Raw genomic sequence first — 13,947 nt, 5'->3', positions numbered from 1 at the left:
GAGGTTAAAATTCAAATACAGATTATTTTCCCCTTCACGCCAAAGGTATAAGCCAAATGTTTACAGCTCCGTAATCTTGTTTCAAAAAGTAAATGATTGAAAAGTGTGGTTATCTCCCCCCCCCCCCTTTTTTTTTGGTAACGTCTTTTCATACACTGACAGTTATTGTGAATGTGTGAAATAAAACTGCTAATCAGTCAAACAAATGCAGCTTAGTTTACTTGTTAAATATCTGTATATTTGTAAATTGTATGTTTTTATATAAATCTTGTTGTAGCCAAACAGTTTGATCTCCCAATACTGGAATCAGTGCCTATATTTGCTGAATGCTATTGTGATGATGCGCCAAACATTGTAACCATCTACCCCAGAATTAGGTGTTGCTTCAAAAAGCATTAGTTCTCCCTTTCTCATGTTGTATGGTCGTGATTTTTATTTTAAATGAATTATGGGAAGGGAATTCAAACACTTTTTTGGAGTTAGCTTATCTGACTCGGTGTTTTTTTTGAGGGTGGGAAAAAATGTAACTTACCTGGATTTTAGAAGAAACAACATTTTTATATATATAATATATATATAAATTTTAAAAACCCTACAACTTTTGGCTCCGTGGATAGGAGCATTCATGCAAACCTGGGCAAACCAACAATTTTCTAAAATATAGCTTTAGACTAAAAGATTTAAGAAAAGGAGGAATAGATTTATGTTTAAGATGCAGTCTTTTTAAATAAAAAGAGATGTGAATGCTCTTTATATGCCACTTCAATGCAATGTGACATCTCAATTGTTTTTTTTTTTTCATTCTCTTTGTAGAGGCATACAATATTTTACTGGAAGCACAAAAGAAGGATATTATGTTTCCTCCCTCTGCTTATTCCACTCTTATAAAAGCATTGCTGGCTGAGGGTTGTCTTGAGGAAGCCATCAAAGTGAAAAACATGTAAGTTTTTGTTTGTTTTTCAAATCTGTGGCTCTGTTCTAAAACTGTGCACTCAGAACTTTGCATGGAAATTATCGTGAGCATTCCTTTAAGGTAAAGTCCTAGTTTCCTAACAAAAAGTAGGCCCCAATTGGAAACACGATGATATAGTGCAGGGATCGGCAACCTTTGGCACGCTGCCCAACAGGGAAATCCGCTGGCAGGCCGGGACAGTTTGTTTACTTGCAGCATCTGCAGGTTCGGCTGATCGCAGCTCCCACTGGCCTCAGTTCCCCGTTCCAGGCAAATGGGGCTGAGGGATGTGCTGGCCTCCGCTTCCCGCAGCCCCCGTTGGCCTGGAACAGCGAACCGTGGCCAGAGGGAGCTGTGATCAGCCGAACCTGCGGATGCTGCAGGTAAACAAAGCGACCCGCCTACCAGCGGATTTCCCTGATGGGCTGCGTGCCAAAGGTTGCCGATCCCTGATATAGTGAGTAATGCATTGGTCTTTCATAAATCAAATGAAAAAGAAGTGTGCACGGTATCAATATTTTATTCACCTTTCAAGGCTAGCTGGTCCAGGAATATGACATTAAGGCATCAAGTTGTAATGTGTCTTTCTACAGTGTGTATTAGTAGAATATTTGGGGTTGGATTGGGTTTAACTTCAATGAATCATGTGGTTGTACCATGTGTTTTGACTGCTGCATGTAAAACTTGTCCCAGGGTCATATGCCAGTGACTAGTATACTGAAATAGGGTAAAATCTTAAGGCACCTAAATCCCGTTTTCAAAAGTGGTTTAGGCACTCTAGTGACTAAAAGTATAGACCAGCTCTCAATGTCACCAATGTAAATCAGTTGGATTATTAAACAGTCTGGCAATCTGATTACGTGAGGAGATTACTATCCTTTTTACACTGGTAAAAAAAAAAAAAGAAGAGTTGCATAAAAGGTTGAAATATTTGGGTGAAAAGCTGTCGTGTAGTAAGGAGAACTGATTTTAAAATTCTTTTTAGTGGAAAGTGGGAAGGAAGTATCTTCATTTTAATAGGTTATGTACTGTAAAGAAAACCGAACTAGTCATCAAAGGAAGATTGAGGAGAGTAGGAATTTAAAAACAGAGAGTGGTACATTATTTGGTTAAAACAAGAACAGTGGAGAGAACTGCAACATGTTTATTCAAAAGAAAATTATGAACTGGATACATATAATACCTGTATGTGATTTTAAACAATGTGTAGGTCACCACAAAACTTAGTTTCGAGTGGTTCATGAAAATACACTATATTGCTCCCAAATAAAATAATTTTTGTGATTGTGCCTTCTTAAAAACTTCTTGGTTTTAGGGAAAATGGAAGTAGGATCTAGCCAGAAGCTCCATTCTTCTTGGTCCGTCTTCTAAACCTAGAATAATAAAAACTACATTGTTTGGCAGGGCAGTTCAGAAAAGCATACAGTTCAGAAATATCACATGATGGCACTCTAATGAACCAATGCTGGTTAACTCTTGCTGGTTTTTCTTTGCAAGATAATAGAGAGTACACTTGATATCATCAGTACTTATGGCTTTATTTGACAGTACATGGGTCTTTCAATAACAAATGAATAAAATTATAAGTACTCAGACTTCAAAAACAATTTTATGGAAACAAACTTTCTTCTAAAAATGCCTAAATAGTGTATTGAAGTAGTGAATGGAATCGAAAAAGTATCTGTGGTGTGAACAATTTAGAACAAAAACATTTGTGCATGCTTAACAAATTTCTGTATTCTGGAAACTTTGGGCTACATAGGAGTCAATTTTACCAACCTCATTTACTGAGAGATTACTTCTAGAAGCCTAAATATGTGCAGTGGCCTGAAAATTACATCTCTCCTAATATTTACAGTAAAAGATATGAAAGGTAGTTTCACTTGTGTAGACTTACATATTTTTCTTTTGTTCTCTGTTTGAAGCCAAATTTGAAATTTAAATAATATTTAGAGAATCTTATAGTGTTTGTATAGTAATAGTACAGCATAACAAGCATTTTTTAATCTAAAAAGACTAGTTTGTTTTTTAAATTAATATCTTGGTATCAGGTCTGAAAAGAACTAATGTTGAATTGAGATGATCATGGAGGGAAGCAGCATGCCAGCTGAGACTCTGGGAAAGTCCAGGAGTTTTCTGATATCTTGGTCAGACCAAAGTGCTGCTGCCTTATAATTCTAGTGAATTTTAGGTATGTTTATTGCACTTAGTTCAAGAGTTTTAAAATAGAAATTTAGTAGTATTGGAATGAGGGATTAGTTCTGTAATAGTGGCTAACATCTATTTAATCACACTAAAGATTGGAGAAAGTAAATCCTTTGTTATATGTAATTTACAGTCTCATGCATGAATTGTTGACTTAAGGGCTTTGACAGATGGGACAAAGGGAAAAAAACACGGAACTGAGCAATGGGTGCTTAGGCAGGGATTAAGAGGATTGTTTGGGAGAGTAAGAAAATTCTGAGTCCAGTGACTGCATTTGTGAGCCCTAGAGGCTGAAAGTGACTGAGAGGATAGTCATATTGTGTACTCTATGAAGGATTTTCTTGGGATTGATGAGAATAATTTAGCAATGACCCTGCTTACCTCCCAATCCGCTCAGCTCATAAATTCAAGTAGGTAGGCTGCTCAGTTGTTTGCCACAAGATGATCAGTGAGGTTTATCTTGATTGCTGATATGGCAAATGGCAGTGCCCATTTTTGTGTGGGGAGATTTTGTAATCTAGAAATGAACCTCTGTAAAGTTATCCTTATGTATTAAAAATGTGCCTAAATTTCATTAGAAGTAGGGGCATTTTACAAGTATAAAATAGATGTGATTGCTGGGTAGTCCGAATTAAAAGCATACATGTTAGTTTCTTAAAAGCAGTATTATTAAAGCAAAGTTCTCTTTGCTGTAGATGTATGACTTTTTTGCATTGCAAGGGACTCAGAATTGATAAATTAAATATAATTTTAACATGGCAAAGGCAGCAAATGAACTATGTTCAGTTTTAAAAACTGTATACATGTAGATGACAGAAATTTGAAAATTAATCAACCAAATAATATGGTGTTAGTTCATAATATGCTTTAGTTTATATTTAAAATATACTGTGCTGAAAATAAATGTTTCATTTTTATTGCTGAAAGAATAGTTTTACATTTTATAATTATGGTGACTTAAAGAAGAAGAAAAAGTATCCAGCTTAGGATACAACAGAACAATGCAGGGCATGCAGTTATTTTAGTCATCTAATATGTCAGCATTCAAGAATCTGAACCGATTGTTTAAAAAAAATCTTGTACTTTGTTTCTTTTGTTGCTCATTTCCAACTTTGTCATCTGTCAGAATGCAAAAAAAAATTATCCTTCTATAACCATTGACAGGATAACACAAAAGCTGTCTCCAGGTCGATATTTTGCAGCAATATTTTTAACATACGAACAGTAGTTTTTATAATTTCACCTTGGTGCTCAACCATTTATTATCGTATCAGAAGCATGTCAGTAATTCCTTTCTAAATGTCTGCTTCTTTTAGCGCTGAGACCCACATCAAGGGCTTCACACTGAACGATGCTGCCAGCAGCCTCCTCATCATAACGCAAGTTAGGTGGGATTATTTGAAAGGTATGTCACAATGCTTGACCTTTACGTCACATTAATGCCTCTGCAGATTTTTCTTGTAACGCCCTTCGAATACTTGGATAAAGGAGTCCATTTAGCAAATTACCTGCTTATCAAGAGCCTTTTGTGGTAGCTGAGAGACGTAAATTACTGTACATGCATTTATAATACAGCTTGAATATGAATGTACTTGTCATTTGACCACTTAGTCCAGTTTCCATTCCATTTAACACAAGATGGGTTTTCTTAAGATGAATCACAGCTCTTCAGACATGCAAAATTTGTGCTACAGAACGAGAGAAAGTACAGGCTTTCAAGTGCGTTAAAATTCACAGCACAAGTCATTTTGCTTTAGAAATTAACATACTTTAGAGCATCTGAAACAATTCCCAGCAGTTGCTTCTTTCATATTGTGTTGGTTGTGTGAGATATCAGATGAGTTAAATTGAGTGTTAAATGTACGTGATTGTGCACTAAATGATTATAATATTGATTTAAAAACTAATACTTTTTAATAGTTCACAATACCAATAGCATTGAAACATACATTGTACTTTTCTTTCCTTTTTAATTTTAATATTATAACATAACAGAAATGGTGGCTGAGGGTAGCCCATGCGTGGGACAAGGTGGTGGAAAACTGTTATGCAACTTTCAGCTCTTTAGTATCATTTGTTTGCAGTTTGATGTCTTTGTTTTAGGGGAAAGTGAGTGATGCATCAAGACTGAACAATGCTAGTAAAGTTAGAGGTTCCAATCTTTCTCTGAGCACTTTTGAAAAATCTGACCCTACGAGTATGTGTACATCCTCACGTTAATATTTTTATCAAGGTTTTATCTACTTCGTTACCAACCTTTTCTACTGCACTGTATTATTTGGGACTGGAAAACCCTGCACAAACAGGATTTTGAATCAGTGCAATTGCCTATACAGTATAAATATTTTCCTATTAATATATTTTGAATATTACTCTAAAACACAAGAGAAACTAAATGTAAACAAAAATATCAAATTGGGGAACGGTTTGATTTTAATCTGACAAAAGCAAGGAAATTCAGATTTGTACTTGCCATATCATCTTTAAATTAATTCACTTCATCGTGCTTTGATGTTGTACCATATATGCATGTAGCATTGCCTATGTTAAAATGCTTCTGCAGTAAGTGAGATGCATCATTTCACTGTGTTTTCTGTTGCCAGTAAACAAACGTGTTTTCTTTCAAATTCCTTTTCCATACAGTCTCATGTCGATTTTTTTCCCCTTGACATGTGCATGCAAGGATCCTAACACCAACTCAGACTCAGCATGGTGAAATGGAACTCCTTTTCTTCCCCATCTCCAATTCATCTCTTATTGTTGACAGTCCTCTATTTTTGCAGTCACACAGGCCTGCAACCTGTCATATTTGATTTCACTCTCCCTTCTGCTTTGTCCTCAGTCCAGCATGTTGCTAGGTTTTGTAAGTTCTTTCTTTAGTACTATCTCCAGAATTCTTCCTTTCCTCGTAACCCACTACTGAATCCTTGGCCAATACTCTGGTCTATTTTGACTATTGTAGCTTTTTTCCCTTGGCATTCCAGATTCTCTCATTGTACCACCTCAATTCTATCCAACATGTGCTAAAAAATCCCTCCTCCTTGCATGCCTCTCACTCTCTTTGCTGCTCCCTTGAGATCTGCATTGGTTTCCAGGAATGACTCCCATTATGCTTGGAATATCCTCCCTGATCTTGTCCATTAAACAATTTCTGTCCTTCAAAACTCACTGCTTTCAGTCACTGAAACCATAGCCATAGACCTTCTTCCTTTGCCCCGATTTTGGTAACCTATAAATAATAAAGAAGTGCAGCTTCCATCAACATCAACAAAAACCGTTTCTACCCCTTTCCCTGCAGAGAAGGCCTTGAAATAGTAAACTGAGAAGCTTTCAGTCATAGTTACGATTTAGTATAGGTGTGCCTGAAAAATGTTTCACAGTTCTTCCCCAAAATGCAAAGGCTTTCTTTTTATTTTTGCCCCCTCCCCTAAAGTCCTGTTTCTAACTTCCACTCTGTCCTGCTTCCTGGGTACTTCCCCCAAATTTAAATATACTAAGTAATTAAAAAAAAAAAAAAACTAAAAAGAGCTAATAAGATGTGTGAGTAACAGTAAGCGTATTGTGATTTTTCACTGTTGTAAACTTTGTTCCAAGTATCTCTTTCCATCCTTTAACTGTCATACCTTTCTGTGTGACACACCATGTACACTTGTAGTGCTATATAAAAAGATTTATATCCTTTGGAGAGCTTAACCCTTCTTAAAAGATGTATCACATGTTTTTAATAGGAACCGGTTTGTATTGGATAAAAGGTTTTAGAGCTTTGTTTTGGGGTTGCAGGCTGTAGAGAAAAACATGGTCAGACATGAGGGTAAACATTGGTTTATGACAAACATTCTAAAAATGTAAATTCACATTAGGAATAGTAAGAATTTTAAGAGTTTTTATAGGTGTAGCACTAAGAAGGACATACAGAATGCATTTGTTGTTGCCGTTAGTAGTTTTTTGCAGTGTTGCTGGGTTTGTGTAATGTTGTCTAAGACTCTTCTTATAGTGTCCTGTTCCTGAGAAGGCCAGTCAAGCAACATCTGAACTGCTAATGGGCAACACGTGAGATAGGGAGGAAAATTTGAAAGTGGCAGGTAATTCAGTTTAGTTTTCAGGCTATAGGAATCTTGTCCTGCATGTCTTTTTGTTAAGACTGTCAAAACAAGATAGCAAACTAAACCAGGGTTGGGAGTTTGCTGTGGGGATTAGGCATACTGTACAGTATTTTCTTGTCCTTCTATAAAAAATAAGGTTTGGATTGTGGGGTAGCAGCCTGTACCTGTAGAGAGAACCTAAATGTTAATGCTACAGAGTTCAAGAATGTGTATGTGTTATGTTAGAAGTGTTATCCTTTGATATTATAATTATTACCTTTGATAAATCCTACCTGTGCTGGTAAGCAGTGAGAGGTTTTTACAAGAGGAGTATGTCTTTCTTTTTATGCTTGCTTGTGTATAATGTAAATTAAGAACAATCATAGTTTAGAGGAATGTTTAGTGGAGAAGATTTTTTTTGTTTTTGTTGTTTTAAATTAGTGCCAGCAAGAGAATTGATATTGAAGCTTGTAGTTAATGTGGTTTTACTGCTTTATAGGTTGGCAAGATTGCTCTTCAGTTCTCACAAATAACTGATGTCTGGTTATTTATACTTGTGTGTAAATTCAAACCATGTAGTTTTATCCAATATTGTATTTTTTCTAAAGCCTATTGAAAAGAAAATTAGTGATATTCTTGGATTCCAACGATTTTACTCATTTGATGCACTTTATTTTAAACAAAATATCTTAGCTAGGGTATCCAATATCTCCAATGGCAAAGGCTTCATAACAAGGAAAACTGGGTCACAATCTGTTTTAGAACAATAAGTTAAATACTTCCAGGCTTCAGTGAGGAGTATGAGGGGAAAACATTCATAATATGGCTGCTTTCCTTGGGTGTGAAGTGTCAAAAATATTGTTTGGGAATCCTGTCAAGGTTTTCCAGTGAACAAGGTTTAGAAGATTTTATCTTCCTGTACTTAATTGTTAAACATGAAAAAGCCCTGCCGAGACCTTCATTTATATACTCGTTTAATATTGTATTTAACTGCAGCTGTTTTAGGGCTGTTTTTCTGTGTATTTGTTTTTTTTTAAATAGAACAAGTAAGGCTAATAATAATGTCAATAAGGTCTGCTTCTCTACTGAAATCTTCATTTTCTTTCTCCCTTTCCATCCTGACTAGATGCTATGTCTACTCTAAAAACAGTCGTTGAAAGTGACATGGTACCTATTCCACTAGCTGTGACTCGGCTCGTTCAGGCTCTGGCTATGAAAGGCGATCTGCAGAGCATATGCACAGTTGAGAAGATGGTAGAAAACCTGGCAGCCTCAATTGGTTTATCTCGCATGCTTTTTGTCAATAACACTGTATTGGCTCACATCAAGAAGTAAGTACTTGCAGGATTGGTATGGCTTTTTTTGTACAAGGAGGGGAAAGTGTACTGTTGCGCCTTACTTCACTTGTTTTCCTTCATTAAGATTGATTGGATACTAGAGTTCTGGCCAAGTTGGCTGCTTTTCAGGTTTCTTTTACATGCACAGTGGAGCCTGAAAATCATTTAATGAAACATAGGGTCTGACTTGCAACTGTTAGTTGGGAGAACTTTGAGTGACATAATGATGTAAAAATCTGTGTACTTACCAAACCCTGCCTACCCATAGCTTCAGCTGATTGTAATACTTCCTGTCCTCAACAGTTGTGCATATTATAGTTCTCATTTAAGGCCTGATGCAAAGTTTATTGAAGTCTGAATGCTGAAAATTAGGGACTTAATCAAGTTAGTTACTCTTTTGCCAGAGGTGGGTGGGTGTGTGTGTGTAAATATAGGACTTGAAAGTTCACCAGACATCAAAGTTCTAACTGGAGAACTGAAACTACTAGCCATTCCAGAGGTAGTTATGAAATGTAGAGGTTGAGTGTGCACTTTCCAAAGGTACTAGTTAAATAACTTGCCTACCAGCAAGTTGCCTACTACTGGTCTATTTTTCATTAACGTAAAAGCTATAAGAAGAGTATTTAAAAAAAAAATCCACTTGCCATACTACTGTATGACCACAATTTCCATTGTGTTAATTGTCCCCTAAAGTCATCCATATACTTTGACTCAGATTTATAGCATAATGGTCTGGCATTTTTATTTTAACTTTCATGTTGGTTCTTTGCTCACTCATCCTCTTTATGTAACTTCAGTAGGTTCCTGTGAATTGACTTTGATTTTTTTTTCTTTTAAACTTTGAGTTTCTCAAGCTACCTCTGTTGGAAATAGTCCTCAGGAGTCTCGCATTCTGTTATTTTCTTATTTATTTGTATTTTTTATTTCAAGCCACTCTCACAAGATAGAGCCAACTCTGTCCCTAATTCAGCAGGAGAGCTATAGAAATATGTAAGACATAGTAGATATCTACGATTGCCTCAGGCATTTAGGACCAGAAAAAATACCCAACTAAGGTATTTGGAACCGTAAGATCATTTCAATTGAGTGGGGAGAGACAAGCAGGTCTGTTCTAATAGTGAGCTTAAGTATGATATCTAGTGGCTGAAAATACTGTTACTTTAAGGACCCAATCCTGCAACACCTTTAACTTTATGAGCAGTCTTTTTGTACAGGAGTAATTAATTTAAAGTGATGTGAATTGATTATTTGCATAAGAAATGGGAACTCATGTGAGTAAGATTTTGTGGGATCGGTCTCTTAAATAGCATATTATACTATATTTCCATGTTCTGTCCATGGAGGAGTGTCAAAGCCTTGTCATGTAATCACTCCAATTTAGGATAAATACAAGAACTAGATAGATCAGATTATACAGAGGTACTTATTGCATAAAACAGTGTAATCAGTTTTCTTTCTCTTATCACAACTAACTTCATGTTAACATAGCAGGCTACATGCAAAGACTTCTGTTTTTCAATAGCAAAAATCCTGTGCCCTTGCCTTTTCAAAAAAAAATTGGTCATCAAGTTGTGGCATTCAGCAACAATAGACCCTTATGGATATTTAAATATGCTTTTGTGTTTTCAGTAGTTTATAAATGCTGAAATGTGCTGTATTTCTAATTAACCAAACATTTGTTTTGCTCAAATTAAAGATTCCTTTAAGTACTATTATAATAATTATTTTTAGAATGGACTGAGGCAAGAGTATGGTCATTTAAACTTTTAGAACGCTAAATGTAGACGTGGCATTTTATGAATACTGTACCTTGTGCCCATGATTTTATAAGAGTATGCTACAGTGTACTCCTTCCTAAGTTAAAACAAACCACAGACAAAGCTGCTAAAGAAATTACGTTTAATATCATTTTTCACATCCAGAAAGACATCTATGAAAAATTCAGGTAAATATTAAATAAAATATTATAAAAAACTACTCCTTGAGTTTTCTGTATTAATTATTCAAATACCATCCCTTACTGTTTTATTTTTACCTTTTAGGTTTGCAGAACACCCTCTTTAAGTAGCTAACCAGCAGTCATCTTTAATACTTAAATAAAAATTTTAAAAAAAGTCAGTTACTTTAGCATTGTACAGGTCAAAGTTCATTCCAGAAAAATATTGTTACTGGTGATTTTATCCATTCAGCCATAAATTTGTTTCACTTTGTGTTGTTACAATATCTGCATGAATGGAGTCATAGGTACTTTTAACATTGCTACTGTGTGTAATATTAATGTAGAAAAATAAAACATTCATGTACCTGCTTCTTTTAGTTTGAGTTTTAATGTCAGAAACTAAACCAATGCACCTTTTTTTTTTTTTTTAAGCAATAACCTTGATATGGCAGTGGAATATATTGAGCCTTTGTTTATCTCTGGAATGCAAAATCCTGATTCACCAATCACAAGTATGTCCTATGTGTTTAGAAAGGTGATTGAGGAAAGATTGGAGCCAGCTTTGGAAAAACGTAAGTTATTTGTAGTGAAATTAAATATGCTCGTTAAATAGAAACCTTATTAAACATAATTACATATAAAATCCTGTCTTATTCAACAAAAACCATGCCAGTAAAGTTTCTAAAAGTGACTTTTAAAATGAAATATATTCCTTACATACCTGTCATTTTGCAGTAAGTGCCATGGCAGAACGATTGGTCAATCAATTTGGAGTTTACAAACCTGCCACAGATCTTTTCCTTCAGTATGTGGATGCAGGAAGAGTGGATGATGGCAGATTTCTACTACAGGTAATAATATACCAGGAGAAGAATAGTAGTGTTCCGAGCTTGTCATAAGTAAATTGAGAAATTATCAAACGTAGGTGTGTGTGTTAGAGTGCAGTGTACGGAGTGTGCTGATGCTAGTGCACCTAAATTACAATGTGAATTGCAGTAGCATGGCCTGGGTAGATAGTCCCAAATTATAGACTAGTAGTTTTATGGGTGCCAGCGTGGGAAAAAAATAATGGTTTGTTTTCCTCTAATGTGAAATGCCCTGAAACAAGGGAAGGAGAACTCGTATCTCATTTGAACTCCTGTCGTAGGCAAGTGGTTCTGCACGAATGCTCAGTTATATAGGTTTCAGAGTAGCAGCCATGTTAGTCTGTATCCGCAAAAAGAAAAGGAGTACTTGTGGCACCTTAGAAACTAACAAATTTATTTAAGCATAAGCTTCCGTGAGCTACAGCTCACTTCATCGGATAGCAGTCTCTTCTTGCAAAAGAACAATTTCCCTTTGATCTCTCTAATTTCTGTAATACTTTAAATACCATGCATCTCTATAGCTACACAGTTTGCAAACAAAAAGTGGACAATGTTTCCTTTTTAAATGCAGCATCTCACTTGACTACTCAAATGTTGTGTGTGCTTTATTCAAGGTTATTAAGAGCTGAATTTGCTTTCTATTCACTTGTGTGTCACAGACGCATTAAATGACAAATGCAGGTCTCTGTGGCCTACAGTCTCAGTTAAATTAGCAATCTTCAGCGAACGAGACAACTGCATTCATGCCATTTTAACAGAGCTAAATATAAAGCTGAGCCAAATGCAGAAAGAACTGTGGGTGATCAGAGCTGCCACTGGCAGTATACACAAACAGGCTCAGACAGGGAGTCTCTTCCCAGCAGGTGGCAGTCAAACAATCACAGTGATCCTGCAGATTGCTGTGTTTGTGTAGACTCCCTGTGTCAAATTGAGGCCTGTTACCAATTTCTGATAGTAAGCAGTACTGTATTCACTTCGGTTTTTACCGGCTGCTAAGTACTTTAAACAGTAAAAGGAATGGAAAACCTCCACTTTATTCATTCTCCTTTTTTTTTAAACCTTCAGGAACAGTTTTATTTTATTAACAGGAATGAAGGTAGTGAGATTTCATCAATGACTATTGCTATAGGATTAAGCATATTATTTGAACATTACACACTGTGGAATCTTCATTTTCTTTATTATTGTTTGCACAGATATATTGGGTATCTGCGCATTATTTTAAATGGGCATGGTCAACTTAAAAATGACATCATAAGCAAACTATTTCTTCACTTATATTAGTCATAACATCATAGATGTTTAAAATTCTTTCCATTTTAACTATCCATTTTACATTTCACTATTTAATTAACATTTCTCTTGGATTAAACAATGAAAATCAATGGTTAGTTTAACTTTCAGGTTCTCACTCTGGATTGCAAATGCAGCAAGAGTGTTGATTTAAATTTTTTTTTCCTTTGTACTTTCCATCTGTACTTTGTGTAAAATTTTATTACTGCAAAATTGGAATTTACTGTCCTGTATAATATTAGAAATAGCTTCTTGGGTAGATTTTGATTATGTACCACAAAATGTTGATTATTTTACAGTGTTGGGGGGGTTTAAATATGGACATTATCAGGTAGTTTAGATGTTAAATTCAGTGTGTGAAAGAGAAAATTATTTTTGGGGGTAGGGGAAATGTCAGTTGAAACCATTTATATTTGGGTTTAAACACTCCCATACAATGCTGTAGCTCAAGTAGTGCACTAATATTTGGAAAGAAGAAAGTGATATTGACCAGCTTCTTTACATTATCCAAACTGTATGAAGTGCAAAAAATAACCCAACAGCATAAATGTTGAATCCTTTTCATTGTAATAATCTAAAATGATATTAGTAACACATGTGAGGACATAATTTTTAAACGTGGTCTTTAAGATGTCACTGACATCTCTTAAGAAAGCATTGTGTAGTTTTTATGGTGGTACAACATAAATTATATGCTGTGAAAAGCTTTTCACTGTAACTTTTACATTTACCATTTTGCAAGTGAAGGTGTTCCTTACCTTTTTAAAAATATAAAACTTTGAAAAAGACATATTTGTGTTGATATCTTAGCCTGTGAAGGGGATATGCAAATATATTCCTTTTGTAGACTATGTTCCATTCCTCTTAAAAGAACTGAATTCCCAGAATGACAGTAGGTGAGGATGGCAAGTACAAGTAGCAATAATATTGTAAGTTTCCCCACAAAACGCTTTTACACTGTCGTCATAAAGCAAATATTTGACAGAACATTTGGGCTATATGGATTTCAACATTCCATCAGTTTTCCTTTCCTTGATAGAATGAGGTGCCAAACAATAACCTTTTCACCTGGACCTTCAAGAACTTGTCAAACAATATTATATACATAGTATATTCTTAATGCAGTGAAGAATTATTTATTGTTCACACATGTCTAAAATATCAGTTTATATTATAAATTCATTTTGTGTGTGCATGTGTGTATATACATTCCCCAGTGTGTTTGTTCCTAGTGCATTTTAGTATTTGTAGTTTGTTTTAAAGTTATAAAAAA

The 13,947-nt window shown here is 35.2% G+C and overlaps 1 protein-coding gene across 4 annotated transcripts in view; it reads left to right on the top strand.

The window, feature by feature from the left end:
* LRPPRC (leucine rich pentatricopeptide repeat containing) overlaps window positions 1-13,947 on the top strand; it is a 168,695-nt gene that overhangs the window by 144,669 nt on the left and 10,079 nt on the right. For all 4 annotated transcript variants that reach the window (XR_012158261.1, XM_073339084.1, XM_073339083.1 and 1 more), the window contains 5 exons: window positions 814-940; window positions 4,474-4,562; window positions 8,366-8,570; window positions 10,948-11,087; window positions 11,251-11,366. Coding sequence is in view for 3 of the 4 variants with exons in the window: in XM_073339084.1 (XP_073195185.1) it covers window positions 814-940; window positions 4,474-4,562; window positions 8,366-8,570; window positions 10,948-11,087; window positions 11,251-11,366 (677 nt within the window). In the remaining variant the exon portion in view is untranslated. The remainder of the gene's footprint in view (window positions 1-813; window positions 941-4,473; window positions 4,563-8,365; window positions 8,571-10,947; window positions 11,088-11,250; window positions 11,367-13,947) is intronic.

This window comes from Lepidochelys kempii, chromosome 3 (genome assembly GCF_965140265.1).
Source record: "Lepidochelys kempii isolate rLepKem1 chromosome 3, rLepKem1.hap2, whole genome shotgun sequence".
Classification (NCBI taxonomy): domain Eukaryota; kingdom Metazoa; phylum Chordata; order Testudines; family Cheloniidae; genus Lepidochelys; species Lepidochelys kempii.
The sequence above is the reverse complement of the archived record's forward strand: the minus strand, read 5'-3'. Positions and strand labels throughout refer to the sequence as shown.